The 27,581-nt window shown below is 43.8% G+C and overlaps 5 protein-coding genes across 5 annotated transcripts; 2 read left to right on the top strand and 3 right to left on the bottom strand.

Annotated features, from left to right (window-relative positions):
- Positions 1-3,472: 3,472 nt before the first annotated feature.
- On the top strand, positions 3,473-7,425 carry LOC128712454 (uncharacterized). The gene is made up of 4 exons (XM_053807347.1): positions 3,473-3,848; positions 3,897-4,278; positions 6,361-6,472; positions 7,294-7,425. Exons 1-4 carry the CDS (start codon positions 3,473-3,475, stop codon positions 7,423-7,425), a joined length of 1,002 nt encoding a protein of 333 aa, XP_053663322.1.
- A 2,009-nt stretch (positions 7,426-9,434) lies between these two features.
- Positions 9,435-11,822, top strand: LOC128713917 (protein MCM10 homolog). The gene has a single exon (XM_053808788.1). The coding sequence runs from the start codon at positions 9,435-9,437 to the stop codon at positions 11,820-11,822; it is 2,388 nt and encodes a 795-aa protein (XP_053664763.1).
- A 1,183-nt stretch (positions 11,823-13,005) lies between these two features.
- Positions 13,006-13,983, bottom strand: LOC128714720 (uncharacterized). Its single transcript, XM_053809599.1, has one exon. It carries the CDS (start codon positions 13,981-13,983, stop codon positions 13,006-13,008), a length of 978 nt encoding a protein of 325 aa, XP_053665574.1.
- Positions 13,984-15,121: 1,138 nt separating this feature from the next.
- LOC128710970 (cytochrome c oxidase subunit 5B, mitochondrial-like) lies at positions 15,122-16,133 on the bottom strand. The gene is made up of 4 exons (XM_053805835.1): positions 15,965-16,133; positions 15,414-15,587; positions 15,257-15,300; positions 15,122-15,184 (listed from the first exon to the last, which is right to left on the bottom strand). The coding sequence occupies exons 1-4, from the start codon at positions 16,041-16,043 to the stop codon at positions 15,122-15,124; spliced, it is 360 nt and encodes a 119-aa protein (XP_053661810.1). The 5' UTR covers positions 16,044-16,133.
- Positions 16,134-16,691: 558 nt separating this feature from the next.
- LOC128713565 (intraflagellar transport protein 52 homolog) lies at positions 16,692-18,526 on the bottom strand. Its single transcript, XM_053808426.1, has 7 exons — positions 18,417-18,526; positions 18,231-18,333; positions 18,038-18,152; positions 17,801-17,958; positions 17,438-17,707; positions 17,099-17,347; positions 16,692-16,979 (listed from the first exon to the last, which is right to left on the bottom strand). Exons 1-7 carry the CDS (start codon positions 18,524-18,526, stop codon positions 16,692-16,694), a joined length of 1,293 nt encoding a protein of 430 aa, XP_053664401.1.
- Positions 18,527-27,581: the final 9,055 nt, after the last annotated feature.

The following is a 27,581-nucleotide window of genomic DNA, read 5'->3' as shown; positions in this document are numbered from 1 at the left end:
CCCCCCCGCGGGGGATATTACAAGGGTACGCTGCTAAAGTGTGATAAATCTTTGTTTTCTTAACCGTCTCTCACCTTGTTCACACGGGATGATAATAGCTTCTCTTTTTTTTTTGCTTCATTTTAAGCGAGAAACGCAACTAAACGAGTGTCTGCAGCAGAAAGCAACCAAAAAGAAAGAGTCTCTTTCAGAAATCGCTCAATCATTATTCGGCCGGTAAAATCCCGTATTTGCAGGTGAATACATTGCGCGCCCGAGACGCCTTTCGATAACCTTCGCCGTGACGGTGAAGTCCTTAATTTGGGCTGTGTATATCCGCGCGTCGCTGTACGTAGTATTTTGGACGCTTGCTTTTTTTTGTGGACATTTTTGTGGTTTACTACTTTCACGCTTATTACCGAAACCAAAGTTAAATAAGAAAACCCGCATGTTTTACAATTGCCGCATAGAAATAAACCAAACTGAAGGGTTTGATCTAGAGAAAAAGGTGCATACACATTTCATGCAGTTTTTAATTATCGTAAAAAAAACTGTTTTAAACAGTAAAATTAGTTCAGAATACCCTCTGCTTGAATCGAGCACACGTAGCAGATCGGAAAGTCGCACATTTTTTAAAGCCGATATTTAATCAGCTTGCGAAAAAAACGATTTTTTTATCGATCGATGCGAAGCCGTTCCTCCGTTGGGTGTAACACTCACCACACTGAAAGCTTTGATGATTGCAAACGCTTAACTAATACCTGAAAATGCTTTAGATTCAATATTTGATGAAGCTGTATTTGCTGGTTGAGATTATTACATCCACACTTCCTAGAACTCGACCCTAAAACTCTTAGAACATACATACACTTGGCCACAAAAATGACAATTCATAAATTTATACATCCACATTAAAGGATTGAAATTCTTTAGTGTTTTTTTTAAGAACTTCTTTGTATAATTAATATTCCCCGTGCGAAAAAAGGCAATCCATTCCCATTTTTTTTTCTAATTTTGTTTTATAACTCTCACTTAATTATAACAAATTGCCTCATAAATGTGTCCACTCCATGTGTTTGGTGGCCCGGTACCGGTGCTTACCTTTGTCCGGAAAGTGGCGGGGTTCCGTATTCGTATCGATAGACAGGTTTCGCTAGTGAAAACTGGCCGCAGCGTGAGACGACTCACAAAACCAAAATGACCAAACTAACCGGTGGCAGGCAGCAGTCGCAAGCTGTTGCCAGGGTGCGAGAGCGCGTTAAGCGTGCAAATGAAAACGTCACTTCAAAAAATAAAATATCCAACAGCCACCGAAACCCGGTTTGGGTTAACTAGGCACCCCACTAGACGACGCCACACGCGGACGCCACGCAACCGAATCAATTCCGACCAATCACAACGATCACCGAGTGCCAGGACTTGAGGCTCGTTCCTTTCGCGACGATCTGCACCACACGACTGGGATGGCTTCGATGGGCTGCTGATCGTATTATGCTGTACCCTGGGGTACCCGCGCAACCCCGACACCCCGGCACCACCCCGCGGAACCCGATCGGCACCGCGGTCGTCATCAGCGTCATCATCATGATCGTGCTCCACTCCATCCCTGCAGCCGATGGAGACGCACCGTGTTTAAACCTGCAAACTATCGTCGGGTTATGTGCGGTCGCGTTTATTTAGCGCCTTTTTTTTCTGTGTCGCCGCTCCGGACCGAGGCTGGTTGATCCAACCACGGTCTCTTCTATCGATGTGTGGTGGCGGTATCGCAAAACCCCTATTCGCAAGCGCACCTCCACTCGTGCGATTGTTTCTCGCGCTCTCTGTGTGTGTGTGCGTTTTTGGAGTTGAATATATTGGGCTCTACATGTGTTTTAAATGCGCCCGGGCTCGGGGGTTTTTCCCCACACAACTAACCCCCGGGTGTCGCGTGGTTCGGGTGGAGCAGAAAGATATCGCACACCGGCCGTTAGCAGGGCAAGGTCTTCTTCCTCCGTAACACACAAGCGCTTCGTACCGTTTTTTTTGTTGTTGCTTTTGGTCAGCTGTTCTTTTGTACTAAAACGCTGCGAAAGCGGGAAAATTTAAATCACGTGTTAAAAAGGGCGGACAACTCTATCGGTCACACAATCAGAAAGCACAAATTGAAATCATTTAGCTTTCTAGAAATGGTCTCAAAACTTACATACCGTCAAGCGCGCCAACGTTGCGCGCGAACCGTTTATGTACAGCAGATAATCGTTGTGTGCAAGCAAACAAAATTCCCTCTTTTTTGTCACTAACCGGCGGAGATCGGAGTAATTGTTCACCAGAAAAATGTCTCCATTCGCAACGATTTAATAAACAGGGAAGGAATTAAGGAAAAGCTATGAGTTTTGTACACACACCTAGAGACAAGATCGATGAAGATCATTTTAGCGCCAACAGCTGTTTACCATTTGTACAGTGTTCTATTCGACATTCGACCAATTCGATGACTAAAGAGCTTTCGCATCGTACCGTTTGTGTTAGTGTGATCGTTTCTGCTCGTTGAAATTTATAACAATTAAATCCAAATTTGTACACGACCGCGTTTGAAAAGCATTTGGCAATGGGCGCAGATGTAACGATTTAAAATGCAATCATTTTTGTCATTTACAGTGTACCATCGGTGCATGAGAGGACACAATTGTGCAAGGCTTTGATAAGACAAGATGAAAAGCTAAAACGAATGTTTGTAATGCTAGTTTCTCTCCCGTGTACCGTGTTGCTGGTAGTAATTAATGCTACATCGATCAGAACCTTGTATTTGTTCTAGTTTCATTCTTTGGGAGCTTTCTGGTGGAAGCCATTGTATGCCCTAATGGTCCATATAAGCTGCAAACAAGTTTAATGTGTGAATATGTGTTTATTTTCTTTCAATAAGTGCACGATTGCTTTAACGAACGCAAGATTATGGCACTAGACCGTGTGCAATATTCTTCGATAATTGAAAAACACAAGCCAACCGGTTCCTTCTGCGGGCACATCCCGCAGAGCGCGGTCAGTAACTATTTGGGTCAACCTTGGCAGACGAAGGTCGACAACGCAGAAAACGAAAACAAGCTTATAAACTTTAAAAAGTTAAATGCTATGTGTTGGATACGTTACGCAGCGGGGCACTCACGTGCGCTCTCTGCGAGAATGATCTCTCGTCGGTTGATGAGCACGAGTGCCCGTTATCATGAGATGGACCGAGATCGTTATCTCGGTGCCGATCATCAAAATAGGGAATTCGGGTTTGGGACACAGCCGGAGCAACAGCTCGAGAATCCTCTGGTGTAACCAATTAGATAATAAATCAAATAATGTACAAAACATAAAAGTGGCGACGAGGATGGGATTGTCGAATCCTGAAGTTTTAACGTGTTTTGTGCTTAAGAAACATTTGTGTTTATTTATTTGATTTCGTTTTAACGTGTTTGTATTTGTGCGCGTGTTTTATAAAATTGGTTCACCACGCCGTAAACGTCGGAGGATGGAGACAAGTGATATGAACACTGGTGATACATTTGCGGACGTCGACCCGCGCCGATTGTCACAAAATCGGACTAACGGAACTGGTGCAGCGGTCCAGAATAACGCACAAGGCGTTTTCGCATCTCAGGACGCGGCTTTCCAAGCCCAACGAGAAGGAGCGTCGGGTCAACGCTCGGCGTACATCCAGCCGCCATCGCAGCCAAGCGCACCACCACCATCACAGTTCGGCGCGTCACCAGCCATGATGACCAACCCGGATAATGCAACGATTGTGCAAATGTTGAATTTACTTCAGCAACAAATGGCCCAGCAGCAGCAATTCTTCAACGAGTTTTTGCATCAGCGGCTGCTAAACCAAAGCGCCGCACCATCCAGTTTTCACCCCGAACAAATAATTGATTCCCTTTCTCGTAATATTACAGAATTCCGATACGAGAAAGAGGCAGGAATCACTTTCAAACAATGGTACTCGCGGTATGCTGATTTATTTCAGAACGACGCTGCGCGAATCGATGCCCCCGCCAAGGTTCGACTGATGCTGCGAAAACTGGGAACGGCCGAGCACGATCGTTATTTATCCTTCATCCTGCCTCATCGTCCGTCCGACTTTTCGTTTGAGGAAACGGTTGAGAAGCTATCAGCGCTTTTTGACGACCAGGAAACCATACTCAGCAAACGTTTCAAATGCCTGCAAATGACCAAGAAGCGGACGGAGGATCTCTTGGTCTACGCGTGTCGCATCAACAAATCTTCAGTGGATTTCGAGCTTAGCAAGCTCAGCGAAGAAGATTTCAAATGCTTGTTGTTCGTGTGTGGCCTGAGGGACGAGGATGAAGCTGATCTACGAACGCGACTTCTAGCACGTATTGAGGATCGAAGCTGTACAACGCTTCAGCAGCTGTCCACCGAGTGTCACCGTCTAGTGAACCTAAAGAGAGACAGTGCGATGATCGAAGGTCCTTTGCCGGAGCGCGTTTTAGCTGTCAGCTCAAAGGGGGAACGCCAACAAAAACAGCATTCTTCCGGCACCACCGTTCCTAAAAATCCGTGCTGGCTGTGCGGAGACCGTCATTGGATGCGAGAATGTGCTTACCGCACCCACCGATGTGAAACGTGCTCGCGCTTCGGGCATAAAGAGGGTCATTGCAAAACAGCAGCTCGACGCAAGCCACAAAAACGTTTCACTAAATACAGAAGAACGAAAATGCTCTCAGTTAACGTCCACAATGTGCAGCAACGACGTAAATTCGTGCCCGTAGTGATAAACGGCACGCAAGTCCGATTGCAGCTTGACACGGCATCGGACATCACCGTGATCGACCGGAAAACCTGGCAGCGCATTGGTAGTCCTAAACTTGCGCCTTCGTCGATAATTGCTCACACAGCATCGGGTGCTAAACTGGCACTGGACGGGAACTTTATGGGTAGCGTCAGTGTGGCCAACCAAACCAAGCGAGTCCAGATCTCTGTTACTCCAGCACGTCTGCTTCTGCTAGGACTAGATATGATTGACGCGTTTGCATTGTGGTCAACTCCCATTGATAACTTCTGTTGCCAGCTGAAGAAATCAGACAGTGCGCAGCGGTCATGGCAAAATAGGTTTCCAAAGGTTTTTGGAGATGCGGGGCTGTGTACAAAGGCGAACGTTACTTTTACGGTGAAGGAAAATTGTCGCCCAATTTTTCGCCCCAAACGACCAGTTGCTTACGCAGTACGAGAAGCAGTGGATCGTGAGCTGGATCGTCTACAAACGCATGGGGTTATTACTCCAGTTAAAGCATCTGATTGGGCTGCGCCGATAGTGGTCGTAAAGAAAGCTAATGGGTCAATCCGAATATGTGGCGATTATTCCACGGGCTTAAACGACGCCCTGGAACCAAATGGATACCCATTACCGTTACCGGAAGACATTTTCGCGAAGCTTTCCAACTGTACAATCTTCAGTAAAATCGACTTATCGGACGCGTTTCTGCAAATCGAGATCGACCCGCAATACCGCTCGCTTCTGACCATCAATACGCATCGCGGTCTATACCTTTACAATCGCCTGCCACCGGGTATAAAGATCGCACCAGCAGCCTTTCAAATGGTAATCGATAAAATGCTAGCTGGTTTGAAGAATGTATCAGGTTACCTCGATGACATCATTGTGGGTGGCACATCGGAAAAGGAGCACGACGCAATCTTAGCAGACACGCTTAGGCGAATTCAGGACTACGGGTTCACTATTCGTGCTGACAAATGTGCCTTCTGTATGCCTCAAATCACCTACCTGGGTCACGTAATAGATAGCCACGGACTACGTCCTGATCCGGCAAAAGTTGCGCTTATACGAAATTTGCCAGAACCAACAGACGTCACAGGTGTTAGATCGTTTCTAGGAGCTATTAATTTCTACGGTCGATTCATTCCTAACATGCGCAAACTGAGATACCCATTAGATCAGCTCCTGAAGGCTAATGCGTTATTTAACTGGACGACAGAATGTAAACGCGTCTTCCGTGAGTTTAAATCTCTACTAGCTTCAGACCTACAGCTAGCTCACTATGACCCTCAGCAAAAGATCGTTGTTTCGGCGGATGCATCTTCAATCGGCTTAGGCGCAACAATTAGTCATGTGTATCCTGGAGGGTTGCAACGGGTCATTCAGCACGCTTCTCGAGCCCTCACCGAAACAGAAAGCCGATACAGCCAAATTGACCGAGAGGGTCTGGCAATAATATTTGCAGTTAAAAAGTTCCATAAACTGATTTTTGGAAGACATTTTACCCTGCAAACGGATCACCGGCCTCTTCTCCATATATTCGGCTCCAAGAAGGGCATTTCAACATTTACGGCTAACCGTCTCCAGCGATTTGCGTTAACCTTGCTCGCCTATGATTTCAGTATCGAGTACGTGCGCACCGAAGATTTCGGTAATGCGGATCTGCTGTCACGTCTTATAAACACGCACACCAAGCCAGAAGAAGATTGCGTGATCGCGAGTTTAGAAGCAGATGTAAAATCAATCTTGGTGAACGCACTAGAGACAATGCCTGTTAATCTTATGGAGCTAACAAACGAAACAGCAAGGGATCCGTTGCTACAGAAGGTCGAACATTACATTCGCGATGGATGGCCCAAAAACACAGCATTTACAGGCGAACTGGCAAGATTCCATGCTAGAAAAGATGGCTTATCAATCGTAGACGGATGTCTTCTTTTCAGCGAGAGGGTGATAATACCCAGAACCCTGCAAGAACGATGCCTTCAGCAGGTACATAACGGACACCCAGGAATCGTCAGAATGAAGGCCTTAGCCCGCAGTTATTCTTATTGGCCATCTCTGGATACAGACATCGCGGACTGGGTAAAAACATGTGAAGCATGCCAAGCAGCTGCCAAATCACCGCCTCACGAAAATCCCGTTTCTTGGCCGAAAGCTACGACTCCGTGGCAGCGAATACATGTAGATTATGCTGGCCCGCTTGATGGAGCATATTTTCTCGTGGTAGTAGATGCATTCTCTCGCTGGCCCGAAGTAATACGTACGAATAGCATCACCGCTGCAGCAACAATCGACATTCTGCGTTCGATATTCGCCCGTTTTGGAGTTCCAAATACGCTTGTTTCAGATAACGGAACGCAGTTCGTTGGAAAGGATTTTAAGGAGTTTTGCATCCAAAACGGCATCGACCATCTCACGACAGCACCCTACCATCCACAGTCTAACGGGCAGGCTGAAAGATTCGTCGATACTTTTAAGCGTGCTGTTAGAAAAATATCGGCAAATGGCACATCGATTCACGAAGCTTTGGACACATTCCTGCTCTCTTACAGAAGCACGCCAAATTATGTTTTGGGCCCTTCAACGTCACCAGCGGAGCTAATGCTAAACCGTCCGATTCGAACAACATTAGATTTGCTACGCCCGACGCATGCAAGTTCTACGAAGTGCGCTGTTACGAGTAAATTGAAACAGTTTCGTTCATCTGATCCAGTCTACGCTAAACGGTATATGCGCAACGGATGGACCTGGGTAGCTGGCATAATCGTTAAACGTATCGGGGCTGTCATGTACACCGTCAGGATGTTGGATAAGAGGATTATAAGATGTCACGTCAACCAGTTGAGAGAGCGCCGTGAACGTCAGCGACATCACCATCCTGGGGGATTGGTTAACACAAATTTACCTCTTGATATACTTTTAGATACGTCACCTAACAGCACTCGTGGGTTACTGTCTGACCCTCAACTGCGGACCCCAGCATCGGTCAGCAATCCGAATGCCCTCTCAAACCTGTCTAACAGCGCTCCTGGCTTATCGTCTGACTGTCAACCGCAGACCTCAGCATCTGTCATCAATCCGGATGCCGCCCCAGCCGTGACGCCTTTGTCTCGTCCGTGCCCTCCGAATCCGGCAATCTCAGTGCAACCTTCAAGATATGAACCACGCCGGTCTTCTAGACACAGAAGGCCGCCCAATAGGTTCGATGTCTATAGACGTTTTTAAAGAAGGGGAGATGTTGGATACGTTACGCAGCGGGGCACTCACGTGCGCTCTCTGCGAGAATGATCTCTCGTCGGTTGATGAGCACGAGTGCCCGTTATCATGAGATGGACCGAGATCGTTATCTCGGTGCCGATCATCAAAATAGGGAATTCGGGTTTGGGACACAGCCGGAGCAACAGCTCGAGAATCCTCTGGTGTAACCAATTAGATAATAAATCAAATAATGTACAAAACATAAAACTATGTTTAATGTTCGGCTAGAGATCATCACCCTCGCGGTGGTTTGCCGCCAAGTTTTCCGGATTTTACGGGATGCTTAACTGGCTCTTTCATATACTGTTCCGGAATCGGTTGGTGAAGCTTGTTACTAAGCTGCACACTCTTGATGGAATTTGAAAGCGTACAAACGTAGCTTAACTTTCTTTCATGTACTATTGGGACTATTGTTATATTTTTCCAACTATTAACTCACCCTCACTTAGCTTCCACGTGCTTTTTAGACCAGTAAATAACTGACCTTTTTAGCGAAACGTACAGAAAACAGTACAGACATCCGAAACACTTTTCACGTCCACCTTCATGGAAGGATTATTAGTGTTTTTGTTTAACCAGATCGGAAAGTAAAGGAAGGGAATGGGAAGAATAAATGGGCTGTGGAGTATATGTCTATCATATCTTACCTTATGGCAAACGGTCTTCCTCTCACTCCGCATTGATTTGCCTGGCTAGGACATTGTACAATCTAATTTCACCTGCTTCACGCAACCACTGCAAATGTGGTATGGTACAATCTGATTGATCTGCAATTGAAACAGTCTGGCATCATTGCCAAAACGTTACAAGTACAACACGGCATCAGAAACGTACAAATTGGCTTGAAAATATCCTTGTATTTCGATCAATTTTATCTTTTCCCTCATCCCAATATACTTACTTCAAACACAGACACCATGCTGAGGATATATTAAAAACGGTTTGCTCTTTACATGGTTTTGCGTCATTAAATCGTATGAATTAAATGCTCTGTTGGTAATTTTGCCGGTTGCTGTCGATTTGAACCACAATAACAAAGCCAAGGTTGATAGAGAAAGGGGACAAGGTAGCTACATCAAGATGACTACATTTCATATTCTCGGTGAAAAACAATGAACAATATTGCAAGAAAAGGAAATTATTTTGTTTTGCGATTCGTAAAATGCACCAATAAAAACACCGGAAAATTATTTCCAAAACAAAAGGTTTCAACAATAAAATTGGTTAGAAAACTAGCATAGAATTGAAGCGTTTTTTGTCGACTCGGCTGTTCGATTGGGGAAGGGTTTTTTTTGCCGATCTCCTTTGTAATGTCAGTTGATGTAAGAAAGGCGGGAAACATTGTAAACAATACCAAATCACATTTTCGATACAGTTAGGATCTGGCTAAAATTAAAAAGTTATCTGATAAGTTACCATAAGTTAGTTTAGCAAAATGTCCGACGGAATAGGAGACTTGGATATGGAGGAGCTGGAGCAGTTGTTGTTGGAAAATTATGACGAAAACACGAATGATAATGAAAGTGAACAAGCGGGCCAACTGAACAGCAGCGCGGTTGATACCCCGCAACCCAAGTTAACTCTCGAAGGGTCCAGCTTTCTGGTGACCGATACGGAAAGCAACATAAATGGAGAAACATCATCCACCGCGATAACTGAAGGAACTGTGACCGCTGATGCGGACATTGATTCATCGGACGAGGAAGAAACGAGAAACTTTCTCGAGCGGAAGTACAATCAGTACGGAAGGCAAATTAACGATCTGTTAAAAACGAAAGAAGCAGAAAAGACGGACCAAACATTGTCGAAATGGGTAGACCAAAAACTGCGGCAGATCAACCGAAGCTCTCCGCAAACGCCGTCCGCCGAATTTACGGCAAAGCCTGAAGCATTAAATACAACCCCAAAAAATAACGCTGGTGGTAAACAGGATACAAAGCTCAACAATCCATCAAAAACATCTTCAACTAGCAATGCGGCTATTCCGGCTGTTTTTCAAGCGACAGTTCACACCGATCCCATATTCGGATTGCGCATTGTGCATCCTCTCGTATCCAGCCAGACGTTACAGGAACGAATGTTGGACAAAAAAGCGGTCCCGTTTATGCGTCTTCGTAACTTTATCGAAACGGTCGATTTGCAGCAGGATTGGGTAATTGGTGGTGTACTGATCAGCAAGACGCCAACAAAAACAACGCAGAAAGGCAAGCAGTTTGCCATCTGGAAGTTGAGCGATCTTCACGGCGACATCAAGATGGTCAGTTTGTTTCTTTTCGGCCAAGCATACAAGGATCTGTGGAAAACGGCCGTAGGTACGGCGCTGGCTGTACTCAACCCAAACGTTCTGAATAATAACAACGAGAAAAACATCGAAGCTACCTTGTCCATCGATCGCGCCACAAAAGTAATGGTGTTGGGACAGTCAAGGGATTTGGGCACTTGCCGTAGCCGCAAGAAGAATGGTGAACAGTGCACGTCCATAGTGAACTTGGGCAAATGCGAATACTGTGTGTACCATATCAAGCAGGAGTACAACAAGGCAAGCAATCGGGGCGGTCTTCTCACGTCGACGGGTGGCCGTGGTTTGAACGAGCTACGGAACAAAGTGCTCGGAAAGAATGAGGTGTTCTACGCAGGACAAAGTTTCAGTGCAGTGAAAGCCGTTAAACACCCTAAACAGATCGAGAAAGATCGTAATCGTATGATGACGTTGTCGGATTACTTCCGATCGCCATTTGAAGGTAGCAATGGAGGAGCAGGAGGTACTAGCGGTGCAACGGCATCATCATCAACACCAGCAGCAGCTTCATCATCCGTACCGTCGTATCGAGCAGCTGCCACAGCAGTTAAGCCATCTAAATCATCTGCTGCCCGGATCGAACTGGACGTCGGTCAGCGCATGAAAGATTTTAAGCGTCTGCAAAGCCTCGGTGTATCGATGGAGTCGTTAGAAGCAATAAAAACTTCTTCACCGGTAGCCAAACCACAACCGACTAGCACTCCTCAGTCATCTGTAACATCAACTCCATCCAGCTCGCTAGAAAATCGCAAATTTAGTCTCGAAATGGTACCCCGTTTAAGTCGGGATTCGTTCGATATCGACTTTACGAAGCAACACGTGTCACTGAAGAAGGCACTCCAATCACGTGCCCGTGCGTCGGCAATTATCAAACAGAAACCGATCGAAAAAGCAGACCCAAATTTCTTCAAGTACCGAGGAACGGAACAGGGCAAAAAGCGAGTGCTGGAAGAGCTGTCGAAGAATGCATCTGGCGAAGAAAATGTGGCCAAGCGTCAAAAGCTGCAGGAAGAAGCGGACGAGAAGGAGCGTGCCCGGAAGGATCACATGAAGCGCATCATAGAGGCATCCTCCTCCCACCAGGAGTTGGTGGTGGCAAGTGAAAATGCACAGCAGGAACAGTACTTCAAGTCGCTCGAACGTAAGGAAGCGATGGAGGATAAGATGCTGAACACGTTCAAGGTACCGTGCAAGGCGGTCAGCTGTAACCAGTGTAAGTACATTGCTTTTTCGGCTGCGGATCGTTGCAAAACCGAAGGACATCAGCTGCGGGTACATGACGCGGAAAAGCGATTCTTCCGTTGTGCCGACTGTGGCAATCGTACCGTTAGCTTGTTCCGGATACCGAAGGTCAGCTGCAAGGCTTGCCAAAGCTCACGCTGGGAACGCTGTGCAATGATGCGGGAGAAACGTGGTGTACAGATAGGCGATGTGCTTTCGATACGGGGCGATGAGGAGAAATATTTAGGCAGTTTGGCTGGTGCAAGTGCTAGTTTGAATTTGCTGGTACCAGAGGAGAGTTAATTTCGATTCGTTTTTGTGTGCACTAAAATGGAAAGAAAAGGATTAATAAATGTATCACAGCTGACTGATATGCAAATGTTCACTCTGGTTATTCTAACGTTATTCTAGGGTTCTAGGTTATTCTAACGATTCTCAACCATTTCGGGCCCTTCGCGGGGGAATTCCGCATCGATCCTGGATTAATGTACGAATGATGCTTTATTAGCCCTCCCTACGAGAGAGCTTCATATATAGTTGTATACAAAAAGGTGTGAGTGTTTTGCAGCTATTATCATTGTTTGTTTTGTTCGAATATCATCACCAGACCCACCCAGGCTAAACATGTTTGTGAATATGAGGTATTACAGTTTACTGATATCTACGCTTCGATGAGCGATTCGTGGTTGATGGGTGTTCGGGCTAACTTTTGAATGGAATCAATGAATAAATATGCGATCCCTACCTCAAAACTAATGACAAAATGATGAGTAGTTAATGAGAAATGAGATAAGAATAATATGTAAACGGCACTCTTCAGCGAGTGCGAATTTCCGTTTTTCTGTACACCTACACCTAAGTTCTAACGTTTCGTAAGGATGGCCTTTAAAGGTTGTTGTAGGAAACGGGGATGTCTGTCCATATGAGTTCGCACAGAAGGTTGTAAACGCATAGTAAATTCTTTTTTTGGTTTCAGTTATCTGATCCACACACGTACCCAAAGGAGTAATTTAAATTTGTGTTTTTACCGAACATGTGGATCGCAATTGTAATCAGTCTGTTTGGAATTATTTGATATTGTTCATTTTGTTCTCGTATGAGTATTTTCATGGATAGACGGGAATTAGCAGCTAGTTAGAGGATAAATAATTATTTGATCGCATCCTATGATGCGTCACCTAGGCTACGTTCGCAAAAAGGCTATAAACCGCCTGCTTTGGTGCGATTGGAAGAGAATGAAACTGGAGCAACTGTCTAAGCTGTATGCTTTTTACTACCAAATTGTCCTACGATCGTTGGTGACCGCCACCCGCGCAAACTGACCAAATGGTTGAAACCCTGTGTCTATGTTGGCGTAAACATACGCTTACATCTAAGCGCGGTGGCAAATCGACAGCAAACTAAAGCGACTAGAGGGCTTATTGTTGTATAGGGATGCGCGCTAATGGCTAAAGGCAAGACCGTACCGAAGCCGTTTGGAGCCGTTTTACCAGTTGTTCAGAAAATCGAACCCTTTGCTGTTGCCGAGCAAGCTGTTCAGCTCGTCGTAGTTCTTATCGTCCTCCTCAACCGAGGACGATTGCGCACGGTGAAGGCACTCGTTTTTGGAGCTCTTGGTGAATAGGTTTACCTTATCGTTATCGGTATCGAACTCGTCCTGTTCGAGCGTACCATCGATCTCGTCGCTACCGTTGATCGAAGCAGCCGATGCTGCCGTCGTCATTTCCATCGGTGCTTGGTTAAAGATGAGATTGTTAAACTTACTCAAAAAGCCCGCTCCGGTTGCCTTCGTACCGTACGCTTCTTCCGTCAGGATGATGTTCTGCTCGCTATCGTACGCCGGCAGCTCTTTCGATAGTTCTTCGTGCCCTTTAGACATTCCCTTCACAAGCGCTCCCTTGCCTTTCGCCAATCCGCCTGTATCGTCCGATTTCGGTGACTTGAGCAGCAACTTTTTCGCCAGCAGTCCCGCTGCCTTTCCACCGGTATCCGATTTGTCCGTCTCCTTACCATCCTTTTCCGGTGGAAAGATGGTCAAATTTATTTGACTTTTGGTTTTGTGCGAAAAAGGAGCCGAATGTTCGTCCCGATAAGGTCCCGCACTGTCGTCTGTCACTAGCTTGCGCCCAGTTCGCACATACTGGAAAGTCTGCAAACGTTTGCCGTCGTACAGATTGGCATTTCGATCTTCCTCTCCGGTGGCGTCGTCATCATCGGTACCAAGGATTCGCTGCAGCGAATCGGTCGATGTGGAGAAATTGTCAAAGTACTTCAACGCCAATTCCGGTTTGATGATCGTTTCGTTCACGATTTCCATCTGCTCCTCGCGGCTCAGATCGTCCCAGATGTGTTCGTACGCGCCGCGAATCTCGTCGATGTCGAGCGCGATCTTTTTGGAGATTTCGTTCAGATTCGCAAAGTAATCCGATACGTACGTCGTGCGGTTCGGTGTGGAGTTTTCCATCGTGCAGCAAACCCTGACTGATTCCGTCGAAACGCAAAATTAGTAACGCGCTTTGCAGTACTTCACACACTGACCAAAGGAAAAGCCCTTTCGATAGATTGATGGCTGAGCTCCGTTTCTAGATGCCAATAGCCTCTTACGCCTTGGTATGGCAATCAGAGCGTGTCCAACGTTGGCTGGAACTCCTCTCTGGTATGTAATCAATCGCACTGCCTGCTACGCCCGATTTTTCTGTCCATACACTACTGCGAGTGTTCTCGCCTAATTAATTGGCCGTTTCATTGCAAACCCCACCAACCGATACCTGATGTTCCTTTCTGGGGATCAACCCTACCCCAAAAGTGTACTAACCCAAAACTAAACAACGCTTACGAGAAGTGGAACACCTTTTTTATGAAAAACTTTTTTATTGTTATGACACTGTTTGACGTCGCCGTCGTCGTAGAAAAAAGGTAAATATTATGGGCGACCAGCTGGGGTTTTGTTTATATTGCACGATCGACAGTTTCAAATAATGTGATTTGGTTCCAATTCTTTCCGGATGGAGAAATCCAACAAATTGTGTAAAATTTGGAAAAAAAATACCTAATTCCGGCAATATTTGCATCTTATCGTCTAGCCAATACCAAAAACTAATGCATTGTGTACCTTCCATTTCAGAAATCCAGAAACTTGACTGAGGCGAATGCTGCGAACTCCAGGTTTCAATAAAATTATTTTTTATTGGATAACACTAAATTGATTTTGCTATCATAATTTTGCTGTAGGGTGAACGTTGTTTTAGCAGACAACAGATAAGGAAACGTAACCAGCAGTAGAAGCTTTTGTAGCCTGTTGATAGCCAAAGACTGGATTGCTATTGATTTTCTTTTGAGTTGGAACGTTTTCAATTCTTATGGCAGAGCGGAACCAGACGTATCCATGAATGCATCTCCTTTCGTATGAATATCGATTGCTTCTTGAGTTTTGTTCACTGAAGAACATACGGATTTTCGCCCAAGTTGGTGTGGGTGGTTTTTAACGATCTGGATATCTCTTTATTTCGCGTAGGTAATGCTCTCCAGGATTTAAATATTAGTTAGTTTGCTTTTCATTTCTACAGCACAGGGTGGCAGGGTGAATCTTGTAATGCCACTGTTTAGACCGGAGCCTTCTCCACCAATTTGAACCAGTGTCCGCATTCGCAACGTTTCGGCTGGCCCTAAATAGATGGAATATTACAGTTTTAGTGAGATATTTTGTCGTCCAGCGCTTGTCTTTTGTATACCCTTACCTGGTAAAGCCACATCCACTGGACGTAGGTTTGATCTTCCTCGCCTGGAATGGTTGTTAAACGTGTATTAACGAAGGGTGATACGTCTTCAATTACTCATCACTATTCTATTGTAGGGGCTTGCGGGATAAAGCAGCACAAGAGCGACAATACTTACAAACACAACCGACTAGACGGGCATCGAATGCCGATGGAATCAGGTTGGGGCTATCCTTGGTACCCGGTCCGCGCTTGAACACACGCATATCGAACGGATCTGGGTTGCCTGCTTGCTTGGCCAGCAGCTCACGCTTCTCGATACCGGTGGCATGCTCAATTGGGTCGTTCATCACTGCAAGAAATCACCGAATACAAACAAATGTCAGCAAAATCTTCCTGGACGATAATGAAAACACCATTCCAGCGACAGAAATGTCAAGTCGGTATGGAGCACCCGTGGAGAAGGTTATTGATATTTGGTGAACTTTTGAACATTTCCTCACGAAAGCTTTACCGATCTATGCCGGCTATTGCGGGGCATCCTTCTGGCCAGTTTTTCATCCTTGCTCGGTACGAAGGATGCTGAATTTTGCCCTTCCAAATTACGTAAGCGCACAGAGTTTGTGATTGCTCTCTCACTTGGCCGCTTAGAAAATTTCGATCGCTCCATCTGTCTCACACACACACACGCGGTAAGGTGTTGTGCAATATCGTGCACCAAGAACTTACTTTTGCAAAATCGAACCGGCGTGTAGGTCACATTTCGCTTGGCCGCAGCCAGGACAATTCTTCCGCACAGCGACGCCATTGGTGTGGTTGCTTTGTATGCGACGAGAAATGTGAAAAGGTGTCTTTTCGTTGTCGGCCTCGGATTGCACTTTTCGTAGAGATTTCTCACGAACTGCGACTGCTTTGACGTACCATGAGAGCGGGCCAAGGTTGCTAGCGGCCATCACATGGTAGGAAGAGAATTGACGTTTGACGCAGGCGGAGATCAAGTGCAAAAAACAAGTTGTTTAATGTTTATCGAGGGATCAAACAGATACAAGAAAGGGAAAGATTATTTGAGTAAAATATTGGTGAATTGTTGAAAAATCAGCCAGCGGTGGATGCAGTGTTGAAAAAAGAAATATTCTAATTTGGTAAACAAACACAACGGCTGTCTTGAAATCATGTATACCCACCTTGACGAAATGTGAGTTGACAAGGCGATAGTTCACAATGCAGAGTTGATTTCTATACGCAGTGATCCATCGGCATCGGAGAATTTCATTCGGCAAACCGGTCGTTGAATTAGTTCGCATTTTCTAACCATTTTATACATTAGTGTAGGCAAACAAAACTAAGTGAAAATGCAAGCAGCAGTGGCAGAACCAACCAGAGCTTGATTGTGAGTACATTTTCCATATTATCCAACCATTTATCGTGTATTTTTTTTTTCCAAAATACGACCTCCTTAGTCCTTGTCCAACTTTTTGTAGTGTGCAATTTTGACGCTAATTGCATTGAGTATTTCCTTCGGCGACATCTTCTGATCGTCCTGGCAAACCTTTAGAATACGCCCGCACTCTTGTATGAAATATCCCAACTCCTTTTCGTCGATCTGATGTTGCCCTTCGTGCGCCGGTGTGAGACATTTGTTGGTTAACTGAGCGATTTGGACCTTTTCCGAGCTGAAGGCTTCGTCCAGATCAAACAGCTCTAGAGGAGGCGCCGCCAGGTCACTGAATATCGGCTGGAACACCTGTGAACAGTAGAAGAACACACACACACTCATATTCAGAAGCAGTTTTGATGCGGTATCTTCTCGGTGGGGGGGCACAGGTTAAACCGAAGGCCAACCTACAATTTTGCCACACTTACCGCAAGTTGCAGTGGCGGCAAAGGAATCTCGAACTGCGGTTTGATGATCTTGAGCGGTTCATATTGTACGTCCAGCTTTTCGTAAGTGCCGATAACATCGCGCAACAGATCGTTGTTGATCGAGTATAGAGACATATCAAATAGCTTCTTGAAGTCGGCCGGAATGTCGTAATCGAGCGAATCCATAAGACATATCTTCGGCTGCTCGGCCAGATAGATCGTATCGGGTATGACGGCGTAGTCATTTATCTATCGTAGGAGAAGTACAAAAGCGATGGTTATGATCCTCCCGACAGATGATGGTTGCGACAAATCGTGGGTGATTGACTGATAACCTACCTCCAGGTCGTTGAAGTCGGACGTTTTGAATTTGAACTCATCCTGCAGTATCATTGTCAGCAAGCTATCCCAGAGGGCCGTGTTTACCTCGTTAGAGATGTACTTGTCCTGAAACATATGACCAGACCCGATGGCGATGAGCTTGCCGTTGTTTTCGTTCTGAAAAATGCCGGCCAGCGGTCGATTGAAAGGATACACTACCGGGCCGGTCGTGAGCAGAACGTTCGCGGGGCTAATAACGTTCATCGTCGCTCCGTACGGATAGACAAACTACAAAACGAAAGAGAGATCCGATTTCTGTTATCTTTCCTACTGGATCATTAATCCCAATGGTTGAAGGTGGCACAAATATCGTTTTGATACCTCAACTTTGTATTTATCGTCCATGAAATCGAACGACGTCAGGATGCTTTTGCTTGCGTCCAGCAGTAGATTGTTCATCGAGTCGCAACTTACACCACCACTGATGAGTGCTTCCTTGGGATGAAAATATTTGTAGTACTGTGGCCGCACAACAACATCTGCAAGAAGCGCATAGTGGGGAAGAGCATTACGGGGAGATCGTAGGGTTCAACGCCGAGCATGAAACCTTGGCTGTACCATTGTTGATAGTCATTCCGTAGTCTTCCAGCAGAAAGTTTACATTGGTGTTGAACTGAACTTCGCCGCCTTCACCGAGCAACAGTAATAATCTTCCTCCATCGTTAATGTAGTCCTAATTAGTAATATAAGAAAAGCTGTTTAATCACCCAAAGAGCCAACCCCAATATACAGGGGTATATGCAGTACTTACCTTCAAGTGCTGAAATTCTGTCTCGGTGAATTTCTCCTGTGGTCCTGCCAGCACGAATACGGTGGCCGTTTTAAGTATTTCCGGGGTGATCTCACTTTTATTACTAATGAGCAAAAAATAAGGATTGGGAAAACTTTCGGGTTAGCTAGTCACCGGCAAGAGTATGGATCCGCTACCTAATTGTACCTTTCCACCCGATGGTTCACCTTCAGCTTTCTATGCAGCGTTTTGAGATTGTCTGCCAGCTTGAACAGCTCGTTTTTGGAAACATTAAACAAAATCGTTGCGTTGCTCATCGCTGTTGGTAACAGATCCTGTCGGTCTTTAATCTCTGAGTCTTAAATGAAATCCGAATTCGATACATTAGGTTTATGATATTGAAGCAAAACATTACATGTTTTACTTACCACTCTGTTGCAAAGAAAGGGAACGCATAAACAAACGTCACGTGTCGCGTTTGGGATGTTTGGAAAATGGTACCGTTGCAACCTACGATTGTTTGGCGTAGGCCGGTTACCATGGAAATGCCTATACCTGACGGTTTTCCGTCAACCCATCGTCTCCAGGCAGCGGTTCGAAACGACCGATGGTGGTGCCACGTGCGATGCTACCAGTTGTATCCAACACATGCATCGTGTTGCTTTTCTTGAAATTTATTATTTAGGTGAATTAGTTGAGTATAAAAAAGGTGAACATTTTCCCCGGACCGCAATGGTGGTTAAGTCCTTTGGGAGCCATTATCGATTAACGACGATTAACCAGAACAGCTGTGATGAGGAAACGACGTGCTGTCGCTCTCATGGTAGTAAAAAATCCTAAAAAAGAACTTCTTAAAAGACACGATTTTTTTACCGTACATTGCTTTTCATAGCTTCCATCGTTTTACCAGCATTTCTTTTTTTACAGAATGGAACTGAAACTTTGCATGTCTTTGGTGCAACTTCGCTTGCTTGCAGACGCATACCCAATTCGATGCAGAATGGCACGAATAAGTAAGTATTAAATGAAAGTGTTAAGCAATTTACGACTCTGTCAGCCCGGTTACGATTCATTTATCTTTCCCGTAGGATCGCTTACACTCCTCTTCGCTGTTCGAGAACGACCGAGCAAACGCAGCGCAGAACGTTACGCGAACCGTACGTACGCACACGCACAGGGAAAAGTAAATACCAGATGGTGTTGGGGGGTTTCAACCGCGTGCAAAAGGGCTAACGCGGTCCGAGTTGACCGATCGACGACCGTGCCTCATGCGCTCTTGCTGTCGCTTCACACTTGAACGGGTGGTCCGCTGGCTGTTTGTGGTACGATAAAATCATGTTTAACATCTTGTATTACCGGCCCGCCACAGTCTATCGCATTTTGCTTCCACATCCTCTCCCAGAACAAAACTCCCAAGTTGCATCGATATCGTCATTTCGTGTTGTCGTTTCGCACCGATCATCGATTTGGGCACACATTTGAGCATGCATGGAAGAGATGTAACCCTGTAGACTAATCTCTCTGTATCGGAAAACTGATTCAGATAGTGCTAATTGGAGGGAAAGCATACAGGCGATCGTTATTCGTTAGCTTCCGCTTTATAGGGGGGCTTTATGGGAAAGAAGGCGGACACCCGAAACCAACCAGACGGAACCAAAAACAAAACACACAAAAAAAATTGGTCAGAGGGTGAAGGCAACCCAAACCATCGATTTGGCGTTTAGCAGGCGCATCAGTTGGTGCGAATTTTATTATTTTGCAGTTCCTTATCGCATCTGGCTTATCTTCGATTTATGGCACCCGGCATCGATGGGTAGAAACAGTGTAGTGTAAAGGTTAGTCCGATGTCTTTTCGAAACACCTTCGACTGTGCCTTTGCGTGTCGATCCCGTGATCCAAATGCATTCCTTACATCTTTAGGCGTATTGGCAAGGGGACGAGTATGTGTGTGTGTGAAATTGCGATTTGTGTTGGCTTGCATGCCGGAATGAATTGTAAATGTCTTTTTGCTTTACGGTTTTAACGTTTGAAACCCATTAACCCTTCGGGTCATCTGGAGATCCCCTATGGGTATAAAAGAGAAATTCTCATACATTCGAAGAACATCAGTTACCGTCATCAGCTGAAAATTTAAAGAGTTAAGTTTAATATCGCTATTGCGCAAATATGATAAAATATATATATGATTCCTATGACAAATATGATTCCTTTTGGGCATATGACGCTAGTAGTCGAAAGCCAAAGAAGAATGGATATACCCTTGCATATGACTGAGAAATTGGGAACTCCTCAGTCATAATGAGCAGTACCCCACTTGAAGAAAGAAGATCTTCTTACAATTATGTGGGAAATCTTCAATGTCCAAATGGTTTGATTCGCTCAGAAACATACATGTTGTGAAGAGAAGCTGTTCAAGTTTTAAGGGGTTTTTCTTCATTTAACGATAAACAATAATCCTGTAATTTAAAAGCAATGTCTAGTCATGAATAATATACAAGTCAGTAATAATAATCCGCCTAGGATCTAAATAAGTGTTGCTAATTAGTGAAATTTTATCAAGAAAATATTTCTTAGTTCATTCTTTTTGTACGAGAGGAAGATGTTCAAGCAACAACATCCAATATGATAAGAAAAATCTTTTGTGTAATATGTTCATACAACCACAAGAGTTAAAAAGACTTTATCTCTCCGCTTGATCCTTCTCGTTCCCTGTGGAACTAGCGGTCAGGAGTGTGAACTTATTTATGCTTTGCCCGCGTAAGTATCGGCTACAAGCATCCAGACTTTTGGACCATAACCCACAAACAGAAGAGTAACAAACAAACAAACAAAAACACATACACAACATCTACACCTTTCGCACCAGACACAGAGCAATACACGCTACATGGGCACAATGTGTTTTTGACCGTACAAACGTATATTTGTACGGATCGTGCAATTGTTACGGCGACAGCGAATTTGACAGTTTACACTGGCCGTGTACATGATTTCGATTTGTAAGCTCTGTAGTTGCATTTTCACTCCGTTTTGTTTTGATACATATGGGCACTGTGGATCATGGGAGCTCCTACTACATGCAACTGGCGTCTTACCCACGGTTTCGTGGTGGTGCCACGCGAAGGCTATATAAATATTCCACGTTGGTGGCACATGCTGAGCCTGCCCGATCGTAGTGAAGATCGTAGTGCATCGTTCGTTCGATGGTGGTTCGATTAACGGTTAGAAAGAAAAGAAAAAAAAGAGAATCTTTCCCCCTAGAACTAACACCTGGTGGGATGGATCTGATACTAGGATTAGAATATCGAGCACGGTACAAGCAGTGGCGGATAGCGCCAGAAAGGGGGCGAAAACGAAACGAAACAAATTCTCCTTGGGGAGCCGTTTTTTTCGTGCCCCTCGTTGTTGTCTTTCGTTCGGTTATTTATTCTCAACAATTATGCTGCTCATGTTGTGACATAAATTTTCGTTAGCTCTATGCTGCTTCTCTTCCGGGAACTCGGTTTGCTGCCATTGGCCAACGTTTCCGTCCGTCCCGCTTGCAGCTCCTATGGGAATTGGGGAGAAGATGCTCGCAGAGCGAAAGTGCTGAAGTGAATTATGACTATTTGATCTGATTTGATTTTTATCGCCTTCGATCGTTTTAGGGTTTTACCATCGCTCCCTTCTCGTGTGAAGTAACGCTGGACAATTGGGACAAGTGATTATTCTGATCTATTTGATTGTATTCTATTAAGGCAGCACGTGTGTTTCTGTAGTTTACTGTAACATGGAGGTTCGAAATCAAATCGTATTGATTGATTGTTCAAATAATGAACATTGTTTATAATAAGGGATAATAAGTGTTTTATCTAAAATTTTATCTTAAAAAACTGGATTGATAAAGGTGTCCTTACTATATGCAACTTTTGAACATAAATAATGCAGAGCCCATTCCATTCCAAAGCACAGCAAATACTTTGTGAGCTTGTTTTTCAGAAGAAATGATTTATGTTTATGAAATAGGAGTAGCGTAACGGTGGGCTTTGGTAAAGAAGTAAGAAAAAAATAATAATCCAAAACAGTCTCTAACGTATTCTAACGGACAGTAATTACAGCAAATGAAACCTCTGACTATGGTTCAAGTAGCGATAGGTATGCGTCAGCAAAACAAAGCAAAAAACAAGAAAAGAGAAAATACCAACAGAAAAAGTTCAGTTCCACACAACTTTCTATGCTCTCCATAGGCTCCCTTCGATGCTCCCAGCAATGTTCACGCTGACTCGCTGGATCACAGTACGGGGACGCGTTGTACAGCCGTAATCGGATCCCCAACAAACTAATTATACTCAATAGAACGTTAAGATATGCTGTTCTTCCACCCATCCACCATCCATCCACAGTGGCATAAACGAAGGGACCTGGGGGAATGGATTCTTGCGCGCGGTAAAACTCAGTCGATTCAGCGTTCACCGTGTGGGTGACAAACGCGTGGCTTATCGCGAGATGCACATCGACAGCAAATTAATTTATGCACTCGCGCATCCTCCCGGATGGCAGATGATGTGGCATTCGCCGTAAACAAATGGTACCGAGCGTGAGAATGTTTTGAAATGCTGTTGCGCCGGATCGCCGGTTGACTGAAACGTGTACCATTACGGGTATGTAGTTCCAATACAATATTGCGTCTAGCGTATTTACAGCTCTTTGTTTTAGCTTTTGTTCCAATAGTATCAATAATGGTTTCAGGTTAATATTTCCAATGCCGCCAAAATTTAACGACCTGCAATACAACAGAAACAATTAGTCTAATGTGCATTTTTACTATCTGATTGCTATTTGGTTGAGTAATTAATGGTATCTTTAAAAATTTAATCAAAAATGTATCATTATTCATGTTTTTAAGTGTATGTTGAGTTTCTATTTTTCACACAACAGGATTGATATCAAAATTATGCAATAATTTAAGTTGTCGCGTGAGAAGAAGGGTATTTTATTATTGTCGTGTACCAAATTGCAAGTTTATTGAAACTCTTCAATTGAATAGTACTTTTATCTCACTATTTGTGCCAGTAATAACACAGAAAACCACAAAAATATCAAGAAAAACGCGTTTGTTATCCCTGGGAATTTTGTTCCATAATTGAAAATACCATTTATTGGTACATTACTGCACACAAACTCAGCAGACACTAATGTTGCGTCAATAAATTATCGGCAATTACAGCACATCATAACTTCAATAAGATATACAGTATTTTAAACGCGCCTTAAACTTAAATTATTTCAAACGGCATCATGATATTGTTCACCGAGGTTTATTAGGTTAGTTAGCTTAGTATTTGAATTGTACGCCAGCTAAAGTGTGCGACCAATCATTTTCATTTGATCCTTGCTGGAACCGATGCGGTTGTCAGACAAACGAAGATCACAAGCTGCCTCCGGAGAACCACGGGTCTTGCATGGCAAATGTCGGTTTCCACCCTACGGTACACGGTGTATCAGGTAGGACCCGTGGAATTTGCCGTGCTCAGCATCAATCTGAGTTTTCATCCCCTCTTTCACGTGTGCCCGTTGGCGTTCGTGCGTCAACAAACGGGTCATCCCCGTCTGGATGGCCTTGTCTGTTTGCTGCACGTTTGCCCGGAAACCTGGTAACCGCTGACGGATGCGGTCGGTTTCGTTGCGCTGCGATGCACCAACTCGTCCATCAACAACGCGTACGAAACGTTAAAGCAGATCGGTTGCGGTTGTGCGGTGCCATGGAGTGAACCTCCGTTAGGGTGAGCTGTTGACATCTTCCAAATGCAACGAAACCTCGACAGTGCATACGTACGGTTTGTTGGGCTTAGTTAGAAAACCTCCCTCCCTGCCAACGAGGCAACGGGCGGATCATCCTAGATGCGCTTTGGCACCTGTGCGCTGTGCGTATGTTGATGAAATAGACAAACGAAGCCGGATGGATTGCTTCTCGAATTGCCGCTTTATTGTTGTTGTTGTTGTTTTGCATCTAAGTCAGTGCATCGAGCGAATTGCTGCAATGGAATGTTTGTTCGCGCTGTCGAAACGAGGTGCACTGGACTGTATCGTTGTATTGCAGACCAAAGTGTGACAATTGTTTGTGAAAGGTTTGGTATATTTAATCAGTTTTTGTTGTTTGAAATGAACGATCAATCATTTAATAATTTATTGTAAATTATTGTTTTATTATATTTATTCAAAGTCGATATTAATTTAACAACTTTAAGTCATGAATCAGATAATTTATTTTTTTTGTTTTTTTTGTATTAGAAATGCTTTTAATTTAATAATTTTGAAAGTTGATTACGTTATAAGAACACAGACGATTAATTTTCGTTTTTCGTTGGAACAGGTTCTACAATTTATGAAGGATATTCAATAGCTTTATAATCCCATGAAATTTTCTAAAAAGTAATTAAATTGCTAACGATTCCTCAAAAAAGAGAATTTTAAGATTATTTTACTTGAACACTTTAAAAACTTTCAACTTTTCTCCTACCGGCAAGATATTGTTGCCACCTTACCAAGGTTAACCTGGTTGTAACAATTAATGGCCACCCATTTGCCACTAGGACGAGCCTCTGTATGTGATGGAGTCTAAAAAAGTGGGGAACTTTTGAATGAGAGTGTTGTGGGAAACAGTTTAGAGGTTTCTTTCGTTAGAAAAAAGGTGACCGCTCGATGCGCTACGTTTTGCCCATTCCCGTGCTTACAGCAAACGCTTCGATGCTCTTTCGGGACGTAAAAATCCTGCACTAGAAACGAGATATGACCAAACATCACTAGCTAGCGTTCCGTACCGGTGATCAGAAGGAATTGTATCGGCAGCTTGCTATAGGAAACGGATAACAGCAAAAAAACATTATAAATGCATAACAGCTAAAGCTTCTTCTGTGACATGAGTGGGTTGCGTGTTAGTATCTCTTTTATGTACAGTGGCCTACGGTATAAAATGTTCATTTGAAATGTTTTGTTGATATTCGTTTTGTGGCTGTTAGTGACTTGTATAAACTGTTAATTATTTAAGGTCAGTTTTTACTGCTACCGTAAATAAGTAATCATACTTGTGACAAAATATGCATAGTAGATAATATAAACAAATAAATAGTTCCATTTAATGCTATGGTGTAAATTTTCAAGTTCAGAGGGAAAAATTGTATAGCTGTTTCTTTTAGCGGATAATTTAAAAAACTTTAGTTTCGAATTTTCGAGTAGCGTTCCGGTGGTGTATTGGAATCCACACCAATCTTCACATGACAGGACCGGTCCAAAATCCCATCTGTAGCAAACCTCCTTACACAGGACTGAGTTTCGTGTACAAAAATTCAAACAAAATCAGAAATGGCGGGTGGCTAGACCTCTTGAGGTTGTTGTGCCGATAAATAATAAGTTTCAGTTTTAGATTTTCCTGTCATGTGGACTCTATGGGCTGTAATTTCGTTATTCGTTGGTATATTAATTAAAAATTCATATTCAAATTCAAAATTAATTGAAATACCGATCTTCTTCACACACACTTCACAAAATCATCCGATATTCTTCACACAAATTTAGTACTACTGCTTTTCGTATGTTTTTATTCATAAAATGGTTTTTTTTATAGGCCAAATGTTAAATTGTACCAAATTTCAAATGAGAAAAAATCCCAAAAAATATTTTTTTTCGAGCTTCCTAGTATATGTTTCTCCTCAAGAAGAATTCCAACTCACAATTTAACTGGCTAAATATGTCTTCAATTTTACTTTACTATTTCCAAAAGTTAAATCTGGCGTAATTTTCCAGTGCGAGCTTTTCTCCGTCGGTCACTGTTCATGTGCATGCGCATTCCTCCCATAAGAGAAGGCGGAGCCAACCAGCAGACCTCAAAACAGGGCAGGGCTTCGTCGAATATTTTGATACATAGCGATGGAATTATCAAAATACGCAATATTCGTACCAATCGTAGCCGGAGCCGGTTTAGAGGTTCCTTTTATTTCGGCGACACTAGCAGGACGATTTATTGCGTTTGCGTGCTGCCGGATTTTAGTTTTGTAGTGTTGATGATAGAATAACCTCACCTTTACACACACACACACACACACACATGGGAGGGTAGGAAGGAAGCGCACGGTAGCATTTTCTATTTTGTACAATTTGTAAAGGACAGTAATATTATTTGTGAAACATATGAAATCATTTGGGAAAATATATACATATTTGGTGAAGTATCTTAGATGTAAAGCTTTATTAAAACAGAATTATTCAATTCAATTCAAATACAAAAAGCATCGAGAACATTGTTTCCATTTGTTTTGCAAATTTTCCAAAATCATAAAGCAAAATTCACCCCATATGTCAGACATATTGCCCGAGCAGCTTTTGCGAGTACTTGCTTAAATCCACTAACCGGTGGCATTTAATTTATTTAAAATTAAACGCATACGAAAACGCATTGCCTTTCAGCTGTCCCGTAACCGGATACGCCTTCGTGGGTTACAGACGCACGTGTGACGCATGAGACGAGCAGAATGTATGCACAGAGTGGTATGGCAGTTTTTCGTGATTTTTAATTTTAAACGTCCGACCGCCTGATGGTCCTTTTTTTCATTTGGCGTGTCATTGATAGCGCTAACTATGTAATTAAACAATTAATCTTGTTAAATGATTTTAATCGCCTATTCTTTGCATTCCGTTACAGGTAGGTATGATGCAGCTTTTGTTGTCGAATGAAGAAGGCGTTACAATTACAGTCCGGCCGTGTAAGTGTTTGATTAGTCCACTTGATGGGGAACTCTTCAATTTGAATGCCACATCAGTTGTTGACTGCCTTGAAATGTTCTTCAGTAATGTTGATGTATGTTTCAAAAGTCACAAAAAGTATTCCAAAATGCTTTTGTTAGTCCCTCGCTTATAAATAAACAAGTTATCTCCGATTCTCTTAGGTCGTAGTGGCAAAAACAGACAAAGAGGAAATCCACAGCTGGGATAGGCAATTACGTCCAGAAGCAGCGGTAATGATGAGTTCGGTTCGGTTTACCCTATGCAAACGAAATGGTAACGGTAACCGGTATGGAACCGGCATGTAGACATAAAATATGAAACCTCCAATTGTGCGGCCGGTTACTCCGTTTGGTTGGTTAATTAATAGGACGAGAAGTGCAATAGTGTTCGCGTTGGTGGTTGTGTGTCTGTCCCCGCCTGGATTCCAGCGTATCGGACATCCGATTAGCTCCGGTCCGGTGATCCACTTGAGGTCAACATTATTATTCGCTTGTGGTGATGGTAGAAGCAGCAGCAGCAGCAGCAGTAGTAATAAGCCCTGCTACGTTTGACGTTTTGTTGTGCGTTTTTCACCACCGGGCCGAACCTTTTTGGGTGAGGAGTAGCATTTTA

This window comes from Anopheles marshallii, chromosome 3 (genome assembly GCF_943734725.1).
Source record: "Anopheles marshallii chromosome 3, idAnoMarsDA_429_01, whole genome shotgun sequence".
Classification (NCBI taxonomy): domain Eukaryota; kingdom Metazoa; phylum Arthropoda; class Insecta; order Diptera; family Culicidae; genus Anopheles; species Anopheles marshallii.
Note: the sequence above shows the minus strand (reverse complement) of the source record. Positions and strands in the feature narration are given on the sequence as shown.